The following is a 21,149-nucleotide window of genomic DNA, read 5'->3' on the forward strand; positions in this document are numbered from 1 at the left end:
CCTCTAATATACAAACTCCTAGAGGGAGTTGATTGGTGCCACTATCTTTTATAAGATAGACTTAAGATTTAGTTACCACCAGATCAGAATGTATCTTGAGGATGTTTATAAGATGGCATTAAAGACTCACAATGGGCACTATGAATTCTTGGTCATGCTTTTTGGCTTGACTAATGTTCCTGCCACATTCCAAAGTCCAAGGTTGTACTAGATTGGGCTATCCCAAGCAACATTAAGCAATCAAAGGTATTTATTGGCCTCATAGGATACTGTAGGAGATTTGTCAAAGGCTATGGCACTATATGCAAACCTTTGACACATCTACTGAAGAATGATATTTATATATGGAATGAAGGGGCAATCATAGCCTTTCATCAGCTCAAGAACATTATGACTAACCCCCTAATGCTAACATTGCTAAACTTGGATAAAGAATTTATCATGGAGACAAATGTCAGCAATAGAGACATGAAGGCAGTTCTAATACAAGAAGGCCACCCAATTGCATTCTTTAGTAAGTCGTTTGGGCCTAAACAATAGACACTCTGCACTTATGAAAGAGAGCTGCTAACTATTCTACTGGTTGTCACTAAATAGAGGCATTACTTATAGGGTAAATATTTCATTATCCGCACTGATTATATTAGTCTAAAATACTTGTTGGAATAGAAGGTGACTTGCCATCACAACATGTGCTGTTAGCCAAACTACTTGGCTTTGATTATGAAATCGAGTTCAAGAAGGGTAAAGGACAATGTGGTTATGGATGCACTATCCAGAGTGTCTTGCGAAAAGTTAACCATAGTTTCTACTATCTCCACTACACTTATGAAAGACATCAAAGCATCATGGGTAAATGATAAGGTTGTACAAACCCTCATTCAGGTGTAAAGTGACATGACTAAAATATTTATATTTTCCCCTAAGTGCAGGAGTGTTAAAATAATAAATAACCCGGCAAGACCGGGATCGAACCATATGGAGGTTAATTGTATAAATTATAAATAACAATAATATAACAATAACAAAAACAACAACAACAATAATAAAGAAGTTAATGAGAACTTTGAGATGGAAGATTAATGTAAGGATTAAACAATTATAAAAACAAATGTCAAGGTTAGAGGATCCACTAATGGTATTTCAACCAAGTATAGTATAAACTTTTATTACTCGACTGGAAACCACACACAAAGGAGGTTCCACTCGGATGATTTGTCATTAATAGCTCATTATAAATTGTTAACATGATCATATTAATTATCTTATTTACATAACACCAAACTTTTAAATATTATCAGGAATTCAGGATGTGAACTTATGTTAATAACAAATCAAGTTCCTTTCCTAGCACAGGTGTAGGTAATACCATACGGTTGGGCTATGAGAGTGCCAAGCATTTGTTGTACCAAGTGTTATACAACACAAATCTAGATTAACCATTTTAGAAGCAAGGTATTAAGAATTACTAAGATAAAAAGATAAGACATGTTAATATTAAACATTAAGGTCCATGTTGAGTTTACACCATACTTATTCTTACACCATTAGTGTAACCTTTTCACCTTGACATAATAAACTTAGCTAAACATAACGAAGAAGAGAAACATAAATAAACAAAATAAGAACATAAAAAAGATACAAGTTAACTAAGTAAAGGAAATGAAATGAAAAGCATAAACAAGATATTAATGAAAGAAAAACTTAAGAATTACAAAAAAATATAAAGAGAGAGAGCAGGAGCAAGTTCTTGATCTGAACAACCAAACCCCTAAATGCATGACAAATACCTCCTTTTATAGGCTAAAATTTGAAACTATTGATTTGATGACTAATTGTTGAGTGGGTGGCCAACTCTTGACTTGGTGAAAATCCTTATCTTCTTGTATGAATAAAACGTTATTGCTAGCATCAGAATTGGAACCACCTGTACTCATGAAAGTTATAGGAAATTGTCTTATCTTTCCAAGAAAAAAAATTGAGGTCATTTGGCTTCTAGAACTCGAGATATGGGCTGAACACTGAACAGTGTCTAGGCTGGAGGACAGATTCAGACTTCTCCGTTGTTGCTATAATTTGGACTTGAAAATGACCTTTTTAAATCTTGGACTCCACATAACAGTTGTAGGCCTATGTCTTACTGAATCTTTCTAAAAAATTGAGATCATTTGGACATCTAGAACTCAAGATATGACCCAATTACCGAACAGTGTTCCAGTTTGGAGTGCACCAACATCTTTTTTCAAAGTTTGGCCCTCTTTTTGTCCTTTTAATTTCAATACTTAAACTCATCAATCAATCTTTTCACTTATGTGATAGGCCTGTATTTAAGATGAACATCTACCATACATTAAAGGTATCTTATATTATTAGGTATGTTATTATAAAACATGCTTTAGTTAAGGAGTTATTGATACTTTAAGTGCAAAATGATGATATAAAACCTTGATAAAAATACACTTTTAAGTACTAATCATTAAGCACGAATCCTACTTCTCATCCCTACTACTCATGGGTTAATCAATTACTATACAAAAAGGGTAAGGTAATTGTTGGCCATAATGTGACTCCTTAGACTAAGATCATTACCTTGAATCATGACAAGCTGTAGGGGGCCACTAAGGGACTACTATTATGACCAAAAGGGTGGTTAACAGGTTTTATTCGAAGGGGTAGTAGAAACATATTAGACAATACGTCAGGGAATGTCCCATTTGTTAATAGAACAAGTTAAAAAACACATGCACCCTAAGGTTACTATAACCACTTCCCTTACCTAAAGCCTCATTGATTGATATTAATATGGATTTTATTAAGGGGTTGCCTAAGTCTGAAGGCAGGGAGGTTATATTTGTGGTCGTTAACAGATTCAATAAATATGCGTATTTCATAGCCATTCACCATCCTTAAACTACCTTAAACTGCGTGGCCAGATTTTTTTCTCGATAGCATCTACAAACTATATGGCCTATTTGCTACCATTATGAGTGATATGGATGTTGTTTTCTGAGCCTCTTATAAAAAGAACTCTTCACCAAACAATAAGTGAAATTGTGTTACTCCACTGCCTATCATCTACAATCGGATGACCAAACTAAGGTGGTCAACAAATGCCTAGAGAATTACTTACGTTGCTTTGCAGGTTCCTTCCCAGCTCAATAGGTTAAGTGGCTTCCATTTGTAAAATGTTGGTACAATACTAATTACCATACTGCTACAAATCCACTCCCTATTAAATCATTTATGGCTACCCTACCCCTCTTCACATTCTATATTTTCCAAGGGACTCCCAAGTAAAGGTCGTGGATGATTGTTTATCAAAGAGGGAACTAATGTTGCAAACTATTAAGAAAAATCTAAATGGTGCATAACACATAATGATTCAACTAGCAAATAAGCACAGAAGTGAAAGGTCATTTGCAATAGGAGATCTAGTCTACATCAAATTGCAACCATATAGATAGAAAACACTAGACCATAGACAATCCTAAAAATTAGCCTCAAAATACTATGGTCCTTATGAAGTTTTAGAAAGAATTAGTATCGTGACCTATAAGTTGAAGTTGCTCGCCTTTACAACCATACATCTTATCTTCCATGTTTCCCTATTAAAGAAAAAGGTGGGGGAATAAGGAGGTGCACACCATATTGCCAGCTTTGCCAACTGAACCTCTTCTCTGCCCATAAACTATATTGGATTAACGAATGGTCAAGAAAAACCAAGTAGCCATCCAAATGCTCATTCATTGGACGAGCCTAACACCTGCAAAACCCACTTAGAAATTTGTTGATGAATTAGCTCTGCGATTTCTCCAATTAAACCTTGGGGACAAGGTCCATTTGAAGGAGGGGTAATTATTGCAAAGAGGGAACTAATAAGTGGGTTTCAGGAGGGGCATTCAACTTAGGGGAATCAATAGGTCAAAACGGTGCATTTTGTGCATTGCAATTACAACCAATGCAATGTATTTCAATTTCACTATTAATTAGCTAATAGAAGTCATGTGTATTAGGAGAAAAAACACTAGAACGTTAAGAATGGAAAGACTATTATATATATTGCATTATGTTTTAACAGAATACATGTAAAAACTAATGGTACAACACATTCCAATATTTTCAGAGATTCTCCTTCTCATTCTTCTCTCTACTTCTTTCATTTGTTTATGTTTTGCTCTGTTTGGCTAGTTAATAAAATAAGAAAAGATTTGTGCTTTTTTCTGGCCTTTTAATAACATTAATAAAAAAAGAAAACACTTTGAGATCAATCAATATTGTTTGTAGTTAGTGTTCATCCCTTAAACAAATATTAAGATTCAATATTGATATGCTTCAGGATGAGTGAAGCTTGATCCCTCCTATCCACCCTGAATTTCCTTTTCATGTGAGTCTATATATCTTGTTGTAAGAGGCCATTTCCTTTCATTATATGTGAAAATTGGCCTATCTTTCCTATAAAAAAGTGTCTAAGATGTTGGTTACAAACCCAATTACATCATTGTCTTTTCGCTCTTAAAGGTATGAGCTCGGAAGGCAGCCTGCTAACACTAAACTGTCGAGCAACAAGACTGTGAGGAGGATTAGGGTCCAAGGAGGAAATGTGAAGTGGCATGCTATGAGACTTGATACTGGAATTTATTCTTAGGGTAGTGAGGTAGTGACTAGAAAGACTAGGATTATTGATGTGGTGTACAATGCATCTAATGATGAGCTAGTTTGTTCTCAAACTTTAGTGAAAGGTGCCATTGTTCAGGTTGATGTTGTACCTTTCAAGTAGTGGTATCTGCAGCATTATGGTGTTGAAATTGGTCGCAAGAAAAAAACCATTGTTGCTGCAAAAAATGAAGGGGAGGTAGAAAATTGTTACTTAATTCTTTCTTCTATTAGGCGGATCACTTGCTTGCTGGTTTTTGAATATTTATGTTATATTTTCTACCCTAATGTGTGCAACAATTAAAGGTCTTTGGAATTTTGGTAGTAGTTACGGTTCAAAGTATTTTTCACTTAGAAATGTATCAAAATGATTTTTTTTAAAAAAAAAAATCATTTTTGAGATGTGCACATCAAAACAATCTAAAAACATTAAAAAAAAAATTTTAATAGGAAACACGATTTGGACCGCGTTCCTAAATGGATCCTAAATTTGCTTTTCTTCAATGTTTAAAATCGAAAACTTAGGTAGAGTTTCGCAGTATTTGATATCCGATGTTTTTTTTCATTTGTAAATATATTAAAATAATATCTTTTTATTTTATAAAATTTATTTTTGATATGAAAATATTAAAAAAAAATCAAAAACAAAATTATGCAATAAAAAAAACTCCTTAGAATCAAGTATTTCTATAGCGATGTCAATTTTTGTCACTCACTAATTTTTGTTCCATCGGCAAAGTATGAATTTGAGTTGTTGTATCTTTTGGTTAGTTACGTGTGAGAGGTTCTTGTTTACTTGTTAAGTTTTCACATATGCCGAGTCATGGTCAACTTAAAAAACAATCAATATCACAGTATCAAATATTATTTAGATATTAAATTAATAGATTTTAATTGATGTGAGAATTTTCCTCTCACATCTTGGACACAACAAGATTTGTTTAAACCTTTTTAGTGGTATAGTCCTTGCTTATCTCTTTTCTATAAACTTATGGTAATTATGTTGGAATCAGTCCATAAATGTCTCTATTGATTTATTTATAGGAAGGTGAAGAAGAGCAATCATGTGCAAAGAAAGTTGGAGAAAAGACAGCAGACTCGCGAACTTGACCCATGACACGACCAAAAGATTGATGTCCTTTTCCAAGTGCAGGAGTGTCGAAGTAATAACCCGGTAAGATCGGGGTCGAACCACAAAGAGGTTAACTATATAAATTATAAATAACAACAGCACAACAACAATAACAATAACAACAACAACAACAATAATAGTACTAGTAATACTAATACTACTACTAATAATAATAGTAATAATAGTAGTAGTAATAATAAAGATGACCTTGAGATGTAAGATTAATGTGAGGATTAAATAATGATAAAAAAAAATGTCAAGGTTAGAGGATCCACTAATGGTACTTCAAACAAGTATAGTGTAAACTCTTATTTCTCAACTGGAAACCACACACAAAGAAGGTTCCAATCAGATTATAAATTGTTAACATGATTACATTAATTATCTTATTTGAGTAATGCCAATACTTGTAAATATTATCAGGTATTCATGGTGATAGCTTATATTAACAACAAATCAAGTTTCTTTTATAGCATAGGTATAAGTTATATCATACGATTGGGCTATGAAAGTGTCAAGTATTTGTTGTACCAAGGGTTGTTCAACACAAATCTAGATTAACCATTTAACAAGCAAGGTATTAAAAGTGAGCAAGATAATAAATATAAAACATGTTAATATCAAGCATTAAAGTCCATGTTGAGTTTATAATATACTTATTTTTACACCATTAGTATAACCTTTTCACCTTGACATAATAGATTTAGCTAAACATAATGAAAGAAAGAAATATAAATAAACAAGATAAGAACATAATTATATAAGTAAAGGAAAGGAAATGAAAAGCACAAACAAGAGATTAATATAACATAAAATAAAACTTAAACATTACAAAATACAAAGAAAAAAAGCAAGAACATGATCTTGATCTGAACACTAAGATGCCTAAATGCATGGTAAATGCCTCCTTTTATAGGCCAAAATTTATAACTATTGATTTGATGAATAATTGTTGAGTAGGTGGCCATATCTTGGCTTGGTAACAATCCTTATCTTCTTATCTAAACAAAACATCATTACTACCATCAGAATTTGAACCACCTTTACTCATGAAAGTTCTAGGAAATTGTCTCAGCTTTCCAGGAAAAAAAATTGAGGTCATTTGAACTTCTAGAACTCGAGATATGGGCTGAACACTGAATAGTGTCTGGGCTGCAGGACAAATCCGGACTTCTCCATTGTTGCTATAATTTGGACTTGAAAACGATATTTTTAAATCTTGGACTCCACATGAAAGTTTTAGGCCTATGTCTTAACTTTCCATCCATATAAAGCATACCTAAATCCAAGATCTACAGCTTTATATATGACCCAATTACTGAATAGTGTTCCAGTTCGGACTAAACCAGCATCACTTTTCTAAACTTCACCCTCTCTTTATCTTCACAATTTTAGTAGTTGAATTCATCAATCAATCCTTTAATTTATGTGATAGGTCTGCATTTAAGATGAAAATTTACCATATATTAAGGTATCTTATAGTATCAAACTTGTTATTATAAAACATGTTTTAGTTAAAGAGTTATTGATACTTCAAGTGCAAAATGATGACATAAAACCTTGATAAAATGCACTTTTAAGTACTAATCAACCCACACATCGAGGAGAAATTTAGAAGCGGTTGTTTAATGGTAAGTATTTCATCATGGCCTGGTCATTGTGGTCGTGCTGATGGGTATGCTACTTTCTTTTGCTTCTCTGTTTAGGTTGCTATATGTATTCTATGGTTAAAGATGAAGGCATTACAAAAGAACACTAATTAACTTTCTTTACAAATACATCTTGGAAGGCCAAAAGCTAGAGTTTTATATGAAGAAGACATAAAGGAAGAAGGGAAAAGGAGTTGGGGCTACCTAAAATTTTGTTGTGAACTTTATATTCAGATCAGGCCTTGCAGTTTTGCCATATCTTTCTTTCTTTTGGATGCAAAATTTGCAATGGGATGAAAAATTGAAGTTGAAACTAGTTTTGCCCATCTTTCAAAAATTTTTATTGGACAGGATTTTAGCACTCTAAAACTTGATTATGCGACGTGGCATTAGAAGATCTTCATTATCTAACTCACCTCTATAATGTAAATTTATATTTGGACATAGCCTTATTGTTTCTATATACTTGCTCATGGTTTTTCCTTTTTCAATGATATTATCACAAACAGCTACGAATTAACATATATGTGTATTTATGTCTTAAATACAATTAGACATATATCATATCAAATGGTGTTGTAAGGTGTTCATAACCATCTATGACAAGTATGAGCCAACCAATTATGACTGCTCTTGAAGGAACATTTTTCTATCAACCTTTAAATCTTTCATATGCTAATAATAGGGTCATCTATATAGAGAAAACACAACCCTGAGAGGTGTAACTCAACTGGTCACGCCTTGGGTTTGCTCTCTAGAGGTTACCAATTCGAGTGCCACAAACCTCAGGGCCACTAGAGGATTACATGGACGTTAACTTCAAGGCCTCGGGGGATTAGTCGAGGTACACGTAAGCTAGCTCAAACACCCACAGTTAACAAAAAAAATACAATAAACACAACTTATGACAATAATATTATACTATTCAATAGAATTATGTAAGCCATATTTGATCAACCAGATTAGATCTAGAATGAACTATAGCAAAGTAGGCAAGGAGTTTCATGGGCTTATACACCTACGAGGTAAGTCTTAGAAACTTTTACAGCCATAAGCACTCTTGTAGGGGTGTTTGAAAACATAATGTCTCATATGTGGGACATATTCCAACGTTGAAGACATAACAACAACAATAGCTCAACCTGGATATGATAAACCCCGATACACTAATTGCCCCCACAAATACACAAGCCACCATTAACTGATTATATGAACCTACAACCTTATTATCTTGTGCAATAACTTATTACTATGCATTTTAACACCTCACATGTTTTATGACAAGGGAACCTTAATTTATTTTGTATAACAAGCTCATGTTATCTATCAACAAGTAAAGGGAAGGATAAATAGGATTGAATTAGCCCAACTCCTAAGGAATATGAGGTTAGAAATTAGACGAACAACCAGACCTCCATATAATTTTTCATATCTTAAATAGAGTGATAAGTTGCACCCAAATCCCAAAGAAATAAAGATTGTAAACTTCAAACAATTCTCTAGAAAAGATAAACAATTTACGAGGGAACACGTCACCAAGATCACAAACCAATATGAAAATAGTGTAGCAAGCCCCTTCATAAAGCTTATAGGTTGTTTGGTTTATTACTAACTAAAATAGTCTTCCAATAGTTTTTTACATTGCCTCCTAACTCCATCAATAATTAGGAATAGATTAAGGCTCGTTTCCATGAGCACTTCTACATAACATAATTATTTATGACATTGGATGACTTAGCCTCTAGGGGAGTCAATTATGAGTTATGCCTTATAGTTTAGTACATTAAAAACTAAGCGCACTATAACTATATTAGATTAGAAGTTCATTAAACTCATTTTTAAAAACATATTGTGGAATATAAGAAAGTGACTTGTAAAAGCCAAATCTTAAACACCTTCACCCTAATAAATGATACTACTTCTTATGAAAAGATGTTGGCAAAATGAGCAAAAAAGAAGCTATTTTGGGGAATATAAACAGCTGGCTATTTAGACAATGTCTTGAAAATCCATTCACTAAGTGATTCAGAATTAGATAAGGAGTTTGAAGAAGTATAACAACAAATCATATTAGTAGAAAAAATAAAATAAGGGAGACCATTTGATCGAGATATCAAGAAAGTATAAAAATGCTATTAAACCTAGTAATAAAGAGATAAAGGCTACCAAATTGATTAAAGAAAACAAGGAATATTCTTTAACATTAAAAGAACCGATTGAATATTCAACTAGTTGATACATGAGGGGATAATTAAACTCATTGGTAATCATACCATCCCCACTGATATGATTAAATTAAAAAGAAGAAGTATTGTAAATTGCATTACTCATGGAAACATGACACTAACAATTATGTTGTCTTTAGAAACTAGATTCAAAAGTGACTAGAAGCTAGTCATGTTTACTTTTGGGATAAAAGTATGAAAATGGATAATCTATAAAAGTATGAAAATGGATAATCTATTCCTCAAAACAATAATATTAATGGTTACATCTAACCTAGATAGACTATTTAGTAGGGGAGAATTGCAAAAAGCAAGGCCTAATTGACTACTTAGTAAGGGAGAATTGGAAAAGGCAAGTCTTAATTGACTATGATAAGTGATATTTAAAATTGAAAAATAAAACCCTAAATAAAAGAAATATATAAAGAGAATTACCTATAGTTTAATTTGGCTATGGAGAAAGTTGTTTTGTTAGAAAAAGATAGTTATTTTTATTTAACGTAAGTAAACGAAGAAGAGTGGGAAAGAAAAGTTTATTCCTTTGCTAAGAAGAGGAAAATGCTTTTCTAACAAAAAGGTATATTTTCTTAGGTTGATTGGAAACCACTTTTCTTTAATAAGCTTTTCTAAACCTCACCAAATATAAAAAAAGTTTGGAACATAGTTTCCATAAAACTATTTTTCATGAACAAACAAGATATTAATGTGTGTAACTCATTAGATTCTTAAGATGTTGGCCAATTATAAATCATATTCCTAAGTAAAATAGAATTAAATAAAGTAAATAATTTAATTTATTATCAATTCAACAATTTATTTATTTATATTTAAAGATCAATTGCATCGTCTAACAACATATCATGGTTTTTCAAATATTAAAAAACGCATATGTGATTTGATTTAACTTTTCAGTTATCAATTTTTTTATGTAATTATTATCCCTTTATCAAGAATTTTTTAATTTGAACATTTGAGCATATATCTTTTCATATAAATAGAAGGTAAAACCAGTAAAAAAATCTCTTTTTTCAATTCATCATTGTGTTTGCTTTGTAAAATCATATTTATTTTCAATATTGTAGTAATTGATTGTTTAAATAATATTTGAAAACTATTTTCAAGTATTATTCCACATTTCATAAGGATTTCACAATCAATATTATTCAAGAATAGATGAAAAAAATTTCCCTTTATTTTTAAATAATAAGAAATCTAAAAAAAAAAAAAAAACACTAAATACAAGCTAAATAACCTATTTATACTAGTTAAAATATCCTAAACAAGGTTGAAAAAAAAAAAAAGAGTTATAAATAAAATAATAATAATCCTAATCTAACTAAGAAAATAATGTAATTCTTATACAGTAGTTTTTGGACTTTATTGCAAGGCTTTACCAAACTTTGATTTCTATAAAAATTTAATCATATATATATATATATAAAGACTTTAAAAATTGTCTAGCATAATTTTAACCTTATCCAATGGTCAGATCTAAAGTTATGTTTGTTAGCATAAAACTATACATTAGAAAAAATAAATCCAAAACCACCTATTCTTCTCCAATTTGCGAGCTACCAAGATTTCTTACCCAATTCGCAAGCTATTAGGCTTTCCTAACTCCTCCTCTTATGTGTATTGTATTAATTCAAGCTTGATCATCTCTTAAACTCATATTGATATTTGACTTGGCCTAGATATTTTGAATTGGCCTATTAAATGTCTCTCTAACCTTCTTAGCTCTTGAACTTATAATAGGCTTAATTGGTACCTCTAATAAATCATTTAGTGATGCTTATTGATTCTCATCATTTCTACTCTTCTTGAACCTTGAATTGTCACCTGCATCAAACAGTAAAAGATTAGAAATATTAAAAGTAGCATTAATGTTATACTCACTTGGAAGATCAACTTTATATGCATTGTCATTGACTTATTCAAGAACTTGGATTGGACCATCTCCTATATGTTTCAATTTAGATCTCTTATGTCATTTCTCATATGCACCCAAATCTAATCACCTGGTTTAAATATAATACATCAACGATCTTTGTTAGCTTTAAATATAAATAAACCAACAATCTTTGTTAGCTTTAGATATATATTATTCATTTATTTTTTCTATAGATCATTGAAAACTTTTATGGAGTGCATTCACCACCTGTGTTTTTCCACTACTATCAAGACTAATCATTTTATCAACAAGTAAATTAATCAAATCTAAAGGGCTTAATTTCAAATGGTGAATGATCAGTAGTAGAATGCACACTCCTATTATATGCAAATTCAATGAACAACAAACTATCCTCTCAATTGTTTTAGATTCTCTTGAATGACAGTGTAGAATAGAGTAATTAAAGTTCTATTTACTATTTATGTTTAACCATCCATTTATGGATGGCAAATAGCTCAAAACAATAATTTAGTTCCTAACTTTTCCCATAAAACCTTTCAAAAATAGTAAAGAAATTTAACATCACAATCAAAAATAATGCTCTTAGGTACAGGTAAAAGATTTTATAACTCATAAGATAAGACCTTAGATTTAGCTTGCTTACATATGATCCATTTATGAAATACCTTTTGTACATCATGTTTTATTTTAGACTAATAAAAATATTCATACAAAACTTCTAAGGTTTTCCTAACACCAAAGTATCCTACTAAACTACCCTCATGAGCTTCACATACAAGTAATTCAAGCATAAAACTATTAGACACACAAAATTTATTCTCTTTAAACAAATAACATCCAAGTCTATAAAACTTATCATAGGTTGATTTCTCATAAAAATTATACACATTAGCAAAATCACTATCTTTGGCATACAAATCTTTAACATAATGCATCAACCACTATAGTATCCTTACCTTACTTGTACTTAATCATTTATGGAAAGGTTTTAATGAATCCTACCTATTTAGCATGACTATTATTCTACTTACCTTGTCCTTTCAAGTGCTTTAGTGACTCATGGTCCAAATAGATAACAAATTTTTTCAGCCATAAGTAATGTTGCCAGGTTTCTAAGGTCCTCACCAATACATTAGGCTCATTGTCATAAGTTGGGTAATTCAACACTACTTCATTAAGGTTTTCATTAAAATAGGCAATTAGTCACTTCTCCTATATTAAAACAATTCAAATATTTATTCCTAAGGCATCTCACTTAATCTTACAAGATTTATAAAAGTTAGGTAATGTTAACAAAGGTGTTGAACATAACATTTCTTTAAGAGAATTAAACGCATTCTCTTGTTTCTATAGTTCCCCCTGAACACTCTATTTTCTCTCTATTTATTTTTTTTATCCTTGATTTTTCTCTTACCTCTCATATAAATCTAACTTTTCTCTACTCTCGAGGCTCACAATCAAATATACATTTTCACTCCCTTCGGCCTTACTTTCTTTTTTTTATTTAAATTGGTCCTCATAAACTTGCTTTGGTGACAATGGTACAAAAATGATAAATTACTCAGATCTTATAAATGAAACCTATTCGTAAACCCATCATAAATAACCATCATGTTAAACTACCACAACCTCCCCAATAACAAATGATTTGCAATCATAGGAATAATATCACATAAAGCTTAATCATTATTCTCCTAATCAAAAACAAAACCAAAACCTATATATTAACCTTCACTCCGTTATCATAAGTTTATAAGATTTATGATGCCTTGTAGTATTCAAATTCAACTTCCTAATAAGTATAGTACTCTATTAGTACAACTCTCATTATGCATAATTATATTACATACTTTATTATTGATGTGGTATATCATATGAAAAATATTCTTTCTTTGTTGCTCAAAATCATCCTTTTTGACGTGAACATCCAATGCTTACCTAATCACCAATAATTTACCCTTAACCAGATACTCCACATCATCATCACTAACATCCTCAAATGGTGACATCTCCTCATCATTGTTGTCACTTTTAGATTCAATCTCTTCTATGATCAAGTGATATTACAACTATCTTATTTGGATATTGAGATGTTATGTGATCGATTTCCAATCAAAAACATTTAATATCATGATTACAAGGTGTTTAAGTATAGAATTTATATCTAGTATCAGTGAATACTTCTTTCTTGCCCTTAGGTGGTTTGGTTTTAACCCCTATAATTGGTTTGGCTTAGGAAGGACTTGTCATGTGCTACCCTTACTATTAAGTTGTTGTTCTACTTTATAGTCATATGCACCATGTCTTTTAACTCTATAGTGCTACAACACAACCATATTCACCATCTCATGATTCAAACCATTCAAAAACCTAGCCTTAGTAATTTTGTCTCATCCATTGTATTCATCTGAATCATAGGTACTTCCATCTTTTTATGATTGTCCTTTACACTCTTGGAACCTTGAGTTATAATTTTCAATTTATGATATAAATTCCAATAATAGTGACTTAGGACAAATCTCATTCTCATGATTATCTTTATCTTATCTCATGTATTAATAGGTCTCTCATGATTTCTTCTCTTACTCAAAACAAATTGATCCCACCAAATAATAACATAATCAATAAATCCAACCACAATAAGCTTTTTTTCTCTCTCTCTTCCAAGTAGTTGTGACAATCAAAGATCAAATCCACCTTCTTTTCCTATTCTAAATAAGCTTTGATATCATTCCTCCCATCAAAGACTAGAACACTCATCTTAATGCTTCCTAGATTTTTATTAAAGTCATCATGAAACCCCATATCTCTTCATACTCCTTTATGGACAAAACTCTTAGCTTATCAAAACTCTATTCACAATTATTTCTTTGCTACCAAAATCTTCCCTCTGCCAAATGATAAATGGTCAAATTCATTGACTTCTTCATCTTCATTCTTATCAACCAACTCATTCACAGGTGTGGTAGACTGTTTTTTTTAGCATTCTGTCATTAGGAGCCCATCGAGATGACTTTTCTCACAAGCTCATAATAATAGTATTTTCCTATCAATTTAAGCTTTTGATTCACTAAACACAACATTCATACAGTTGTGTATCCTGTGACAAAAAGAGTGTGCTCTTCTCCTTTTTAAGTGATGACTTGTCGTTAAAATTTTATGTTGGTGACAAAACATATCCTCACATACTTACTTATATGTTTACACTTGATAATATACCACTTCACTCATGTTTCACTTAAATCTTGGCTTTTCATAATAATAGTCCTATATTTTCTCATTTTACCTCTTATGCTCTTCTTTTCAGTTCTTTAGGAAACTAATCAAAATAATAATAAAAAATTCAGTTCATAACATTTAACCAAAGCTTTTAAGACACAAGACAATCAAGAAAAAAAACAAATGATTACAGGAATAAAAATAGAAAGAGTATGAAATTCACGAATGACTCTATGAAACCCAAAAACAACATATATGCAATATCCTAAAATTAAAATTCTAAAACAACAAACCCTACTTGTGAAACACTGATTTGTAATGTTCTTTCAAACTCAAAATCAAAATTTTATAGTTTTATCAACCCAAAATCAATTTTCAAGCAAACAATACCTACTGATCAAAAACAAACTAATATGAATTGCAATTTCCCAAGAATCCAAATTCAAATTATATAATCTCTATTATTTCAGTAGAAACTAAACTAATGTGATTTCTTCTTTTCTTTTCTGTTTTTACTGTCTAGTAATGGATATAACATAACAAAAAAATTGTCTTTTTTTATAGGGCTACCAAAAAATTAAGAATAAAGTTCAAAATAAAGTATGTAAAAATTAAAAGATAAATAGATAGATTAAATATGATTTTAGAGCTTTACTTTGATACTAATTAATACGAACTTAAAGGGTAAAAATCCTAAAACCCATGATAAAGATAGAAAACAACCCAAATAAACTAAAATCATATTGATAGAAAACTTGAACTAATGATTACTGAAATCAAGGAACTAAAGTAATTGGATGAAAGACTCCAACCCTTTTATTATAAAGAATCTAGATCTAGAAGTATAAGGATGAATACCATTAAAACAATTAATCTATAAAAAGTCTTGAAGAGTTCAATGAAAAACGAAAAGTATTAGCAACCATAACACCAACAATACTATTTTTGAATATTAAGAAATGTCCAATAAAACCCTAAAAACAAGCTAAATAACCATATTTATATTAGGTAAAACATTCTAAACAAGGCTAAAAAATAACAAAATAGTTCTAGATAAAATAGAAAAAATAATCCTAAACCAACTAGAAAAATAATGCAATTTCTGGAAGTAGATTTTGGGCTTTATCGCAAGGTCTTTATGAACTTTGATTGCTAAGAAGTTTAACTTTATAGAAAACAAGGCCTTTAAGATCTTCTTGAAAAAAAAAATATTTTGATCCAATGGTCGAATTAAAAGTTATACTTGTTACTATAAAACTGCACATTAAAAAAAATAAGCCCAAAATTGTCTCTCCTTGTCCAATCCGCAAGCAACCATGATTTCTTGCCCAATCCATACGCTACCAGGCTTTCTCAATTCCTTCTATTGTGTGGATTATATTAATTAAAGTCTGATCATATCTTGAACTCATTTTGATGCTTGACTTGCCCAGACATTTTGAATTAGTCTATTAAATACCTTTTTAACCTTCTTGATCTTGACTTAGTAATAAGCCCAATAGGCACCTCAAATGTATCATTGGGTGATGCTTGCTGATTTTCATCATATTACATAAGAGTTTAAGAGAGTAGAGACTAGAGATAGAGAGGGAGAGTGCATTGTGGGAATGGAGAGATTAAGACTTGAGAGAGCAGGTAAGTAAGGGTGGCTAATTTAGATGATGGTTTTAAAAAATTTCAATTTATATTGAGTTAGGAGCAGGGTTTAAAACCAAAATAGTTTAATACAGTTGGTTTTAGATTTTTATAATCAAAATTGAACTAAATAAAAAAAATTTGAATATTTTAATCAAATTTTCATGTCTTTTTCCTCAGTTTAGTTTTTGAATTAATTTTTTTTAGTTTCCTCTGGTCTTTTAGTTTCTTGATTTTTTATCACCCCTACTTGGGGCACATGACATCTCGTTCACTAGTAAAGTTTCAATCACCTCATATGATCAAAAAATTAGGAACTACGTATTGAGACCTTAAAAACTTAGTTTTTAATTTATTTTCACCTAAAAATACCTTTAAAACATCCTAAAACTTCAATAAACACATTTGTAATCCTAAAACAACCTGTAACCAATGTAAAAACCAAAAATCAAGTCTAACTTAAGAAAAAAAAAAAATCAAGGATCCCCATTTACTTTTTCTAGCATATTTGAAATGAAAAATCATGACCATTGAACTTCTTTTCTAAGACAAACTTATTAACACCAAGATTTTTTTTTTTTTTGGAATATAACAGACCAAACCTCTCTCTCTACTCCCCTATTTATCCGTTGACTTTTTCTTTCATCTCTCCATATTTTAGGACTAAATTATGACAAAAATAAAGTTTAAAACTAAAACATAAAATCTTTAAATAACAGGGATCAAATATGACTAATTTGAAACTTGAAGGAGCAAATTGAAGTTTTCCAAGCCTTTTTAATAATGGAACTGAAAAGGGTTTTTTTTTAATTTTGGTCCCTATTAATTCAGTTTTTTTAATTATATCTTAAAATTCTATTTTACAATAATAATTTTTAATTTAATATCAAAATATTCACAAGCATTCCACAAAGCATGAAAAGTGAAACGAATCATAACATATAAAACAATGTCAATAAAACTCAAAAGGATTAAATTAAAAATAAATTAAATTCAATGACTGAATTGAAAATTTTCAGAGATTTCAAAGTAAAAAAAGACCATGAATAGTTGTGAAACATGTTAAAGTGATATGATGAACAGTCCAAGTACAGTGAATTAACGTTTTAACTTGATCAATAAGCATGCTTTTAAAGTAAAATATTTAAAAAGTTAGTTTTTATTTTTTTGAACTTTTGAGTCTCTTCTGGTTATTTTCTGAAAGAAACGGCATCTCTAGCTCATGGTTTTAAGGAAAGTTCGGAAGCGTCGACTCGTCACTCGTCTTCTACTCTACTGAAATACCTAGTTGGCACCCAAACGAACCCGAAAAAGGAGCCGAGATTTCAGGGTGAGAAAATAATGGAAGGAGTGGGGTCTCGGATGGGCCGGACTTCGTCTCGGTACGGCCTATCAGCGACGGCCACTGTTTTCAATGGCTCGGTGAGGAAGTGGAAGAGGAAGTGGGTCCACGTGTCCCCTTCTCCCACCCTCAATTACCGCAACAATAACCATTCCAACGGCCATAACGACCAAAACAACAACGGGTCTCGCCTCCTCCTCTGTCGGTGGACCCCACTCTTCCCCGCGGCCTCCACCAGCACAACCACCGAGGATCCACCTAAACGCAAATTCCGATATACCCCAGTGAGTAAAACACAACATGGCATGGGCTTTTGTCAGTAAATTTTGTTTAATTTTTCTTTGGTTTTCCACTTGTCGCTCTTTGGGTTTTGTATGAGAAGAGATGGAATGAAGTGAAGTGATAAGGTTTGGAAATTTGATAATATTTTATTTTATTTTATGTTGTAGATTGCTGTACTAAAGGAACGCAGCAAGGCAGAAAAGAAGGCTGAACAAGAAGTTGAGAAGCAGTTGGTAGCGTGGCAAACTGCTAAGAATGATGAACAAAATGATGAAGATGATTTCAAGAGTGAAACTCAGGTCTCACCCACTTATTAACATTTGTTACCCTGAATTGATAATAATATTCTTGCTTTGTGCTTAACTTCTTGGTCCAATAAATAACTAGGAGTCTGTCATCATTTAGGAAATGAAAAGGGCAAATTCATACTTGCGGATCTACAAAAGTGCAAGTCTTTTCATGTTCTACGATTATTATTATTTTTTTAGCTTTTGTTAGGACTTAAGATGGTGGTTCAAATTGCTATTATGATGTTTAGAGTTCCACTCTCCGGGTGAACTATTCTGAAAAATGTTCAGATGCCTGATAGTCTCGTGGTCATATCATCCTGGGTTGGCCAAGAGCCTCAAAAAGAGTTTGATTCATGGCAGCAAAATAAATGATTTTAGCTCAGGTGAAACGCACAAATATATTTTATATATGAATTCCATATTGGACAGTAAGAATTGGTTTGGCATCCACAGGGTGACATTTCTTCTTTTATGCTAAGTAGGTTTCTCTTGTTAGTAACTAGCGGCAAATGACTATAAAATTTCACATGAAACTTTTTGACTTGTAACTGAATCAAGAGTTATTTTAAATTATTTGCTCATATATATTTGGATATGCGAATCTTTACTTCTTATTTCCATTAGGCAAACAGATCAGACTTTTCAGGACTTCCTGGGGTAAAATTAATGGAGTTTGAACTTCTATTTGCTGCTACATGCAAAAGAATTCATGGTATAAAGATGTCAAAGACTTGATCAGCGCCGCCTCACATTTAGGTTGGCACATCACCACGTCCCAAGAATGCATGCCATCCAATGATCATGAAATGTGTTGTTCTTGGTTGTTTCCATACTCACAGATAGGCATTTTGTTTTAGTGTCTAAGCTTCAATTCGTTGGAATGTTATCTCTGTGATACTGGTGTCAAGCAAGAATCCACTTCTCCTGCAGGATTCAAACCTGAGCCATTTGGATTTGGGTTTGTGCTTAAAAGGCCGCAACAGTGACCTTGATTCTGTTGGCCAGAGCAAAGAGGATCAAGTGAAGAGAGCAAGCTCAGGTGGTTTGTGGGCAATTGGATGACCCAAGAAACAGAAACCTATAAGCTGTGCTCTGGCATGAAAGTCTGAATTGTTTTCTCATTGCAATACCTGTGTAGCTCTTTTGAATTAGATTGTGCAACATTGCTTCACATTGTAATTAATTGTAGGCATCTTTTCTAGTTCATAGATGAATGTTCTTTGTACTAGTTTCTGCAATATGTACGTATTTTTAACCCTCATAGCTATCTGCCCAGTCCTGAACTTATGGGTTTGTTTGCAGTGTCATTACTGCGACTCTGTTGCATACAGTATCAGAATTGCAAGGCTCAATCCTGAACTTATGGGTCTGTTGTCTTATTAAAGATCTCATGATCAGAATTGCAAGGCTCAATCCTGCCCAAGGGAAGGAAAGAAAGTCATGTGCTCTCCTGATCAAATTTCCACCCCTCCATTAGGAGAGGGGCCATCAACATTTGCGATTTTCTCAGTGCTCTCCCCTAGAAGTTTGACGCTCCTCTTGTCCCCATGGATTTACCCTAACCCTAAGCATATTTTGCCGCCTGAGGTTTGGTCCTCCTAGGAGACACCTCCTTCCACCCACCACTACACTGCCAAACATCGTGCGTGGGCTGGCACCTGCCACTATCTGATCTTCAAATCAAATTGCATGCATGTTAGGGTTCACAGGGCCCGTTACGCATGCCTATCTGTTTTTCCTCCAATGTGCAACTATAATTTTGGATCTGAAAGGCTTCTTCTCCAGGTACGCGGATCAGGTGTTGAACCATGGGGAGCCATCTAGATCATGACTTTTTTGAAATGCAGAAATACTCTTGAAGTTATGATCGGAAGGACGTTAGATTCCGCAGGTGAAGTATGTTCGGATTCCAAAATTATCTGAATATTTTGATTGGATCTCCTCCCACAGCTAGCAAGCACATGCAAACATTTGCTACCATGATACCCTCATTACCTCCTAGCTCCCCAGCTTCTTCACTGTGAACAGTGAAGGAGCGGCCCTTTTTTAAAAAAAAAAAAAATCTTTTTTTTTTTCAATTAATTTTTTTTAAAATTTTCATCTTTTAATATTATGTTAATTTTGAATTAATTTTCATAATTTATTTCAGTTTATTTTCTATAAAGTTATATAATCTCAAATAAATATCTTAATTTTATGAGTATTTATTTTTTTTATCATATTATTAATTAAAAAATATTTTTTTATTAAAAAAAAATTGTTAAAACTAGTAGAGTTCATGATTCGAATTGAATGTTTAGTAGGCTAAGCAATGAAACTCAAGTCAATTAAATTTATCATTGTCTAAATATTAAAAAAAAAAAAACATCATCTTGAATTTTTTTTTAAGTCAAACCATGCTATTTTACTGATTATTCGGATTACGTTTATGAGTCGGCTGAGTCACATCAAAGTAACTTTTATGCAAGTTAATTTTATATTCAGGTTAAGCAAGGAGTTAAAGTTAAGAAATTTTAATTTTGACATGTTAATTATAACCTTTTAATTTTTATCTTTTAATTTTTTTTTTAATTATATCTTTTAAATTTTTTTTATAATTGAATAGTTTTTAGTCATTTTTTTCCAGTTTAATCAATATATAATTAATTTTAATTTGATCTTTATAATTTATTTTAATTTATTTTCTATAAAATTATCATAATAAAAAATAAACATTCACTCAATTTTATAAAAATTTATTTTTATTATTGTAACATTTCATAAAAAGTAGTTAAATATATAAAATTAATAAATCCAATAAAATAACAAAT

General features: G+C 31.5%; 1 protein-coding gene and 1 pseudogene across 5 annotated transcripts; both read left to right on the plus strand.

Annotated features, from left to right (window-relative positions):
- The first annotated feature begins 112 nt into the window (after nucleotides 1–112).
- LOC118035383 (small ribosomal subunit protein eS8y-like) lies at nucleotides 113–7,642 on the plus strand (annotated as a pseudogene).
- Nucleotides 7,643–17,594: 9,952 nt separating this feature from the next.
- Nucleotides 17,595–20,373, plus strand: LOC118035370 (uncharacterized). 5 transcript variants are annotated; one of them, XM_035040922.2, is made up of 4 exons: nucleotides 17,595–18,051; nucleotides 18,217–18,348; nucleotides 18,964–19,095; nucleotides 19,270–19,490. In XM_035040922.2, the coding sequence occupies exons 1-3, from the start codon at nucleotides 17,767–17,769 to the stop codon at nucleotides 19,072–19,074; spliced, it is 528 nt and encodes a 175-aa protein (XP_034896813.1). In that variant the 5' UTR covers nucleotides 17,595–17,766; the 3' UTR covers nucleotides 19,075–19,095; nucleotides 19,270–19,490. The 5 variants fall into 5 exon arrangements, 4 of the variants coding, with proteins under 4 accessions (XP_034896813.1, XP_034896814.1, XP_034896810.1 ...); XR_004685181.2 differs by having other exon boundaries at nucleotides 17,597–18,051; nucleotides 18,972–19,095; XM_035040923.2 differs by lacking the exons at nucleotides 18,964–19,095; nucleotides 19,270–19,490 and adding an exon at nucleotides 19,642–20,373 and having other exon boundaries at nucleotides 17,596–18,051.
- The last annotated feature ends 776 nt before the right edge of the window (nucleotides 20,374–21,149 follow it).

The sequence above is a fragment of the Populus alba genome, chromosome 11 (assembly GCF_005239225.2).
Source record: "Populus alba chromosome 11, ASM523922v2, whole genome shotgun sequence".
Taxonomy (NCBI): domain Eukaryota; kingdom Viridiplantae; phylum Streptophyta; class Magnoliopsida; order Malpighiales; family Salicaceae; genus Populus; species Populus alba.

Coding starts and splice junctions, on each gene's coding strand:
- LOC118035370 (XM_035040919.2), top strand. CDS start 17,767: ATGGAAGGAGTGGGGTCTCGGATGGGCCGGACTTCGTCTCGGTACGGC. Junction 18,052..18,216: donor GCAAATTCCGATATACCCCA/GTGAGTAAAACA, acceptor TTTATGTTGTAG/ATTGCTGTACTAAAGGAACG. Junction 18,349..19,269: donor ATTTCAAGAGTGAAACTCAG/GTCTCACCCACT, acceptor CTTCTCCTGCAG/GATTCAAACCTGAGCCATTT.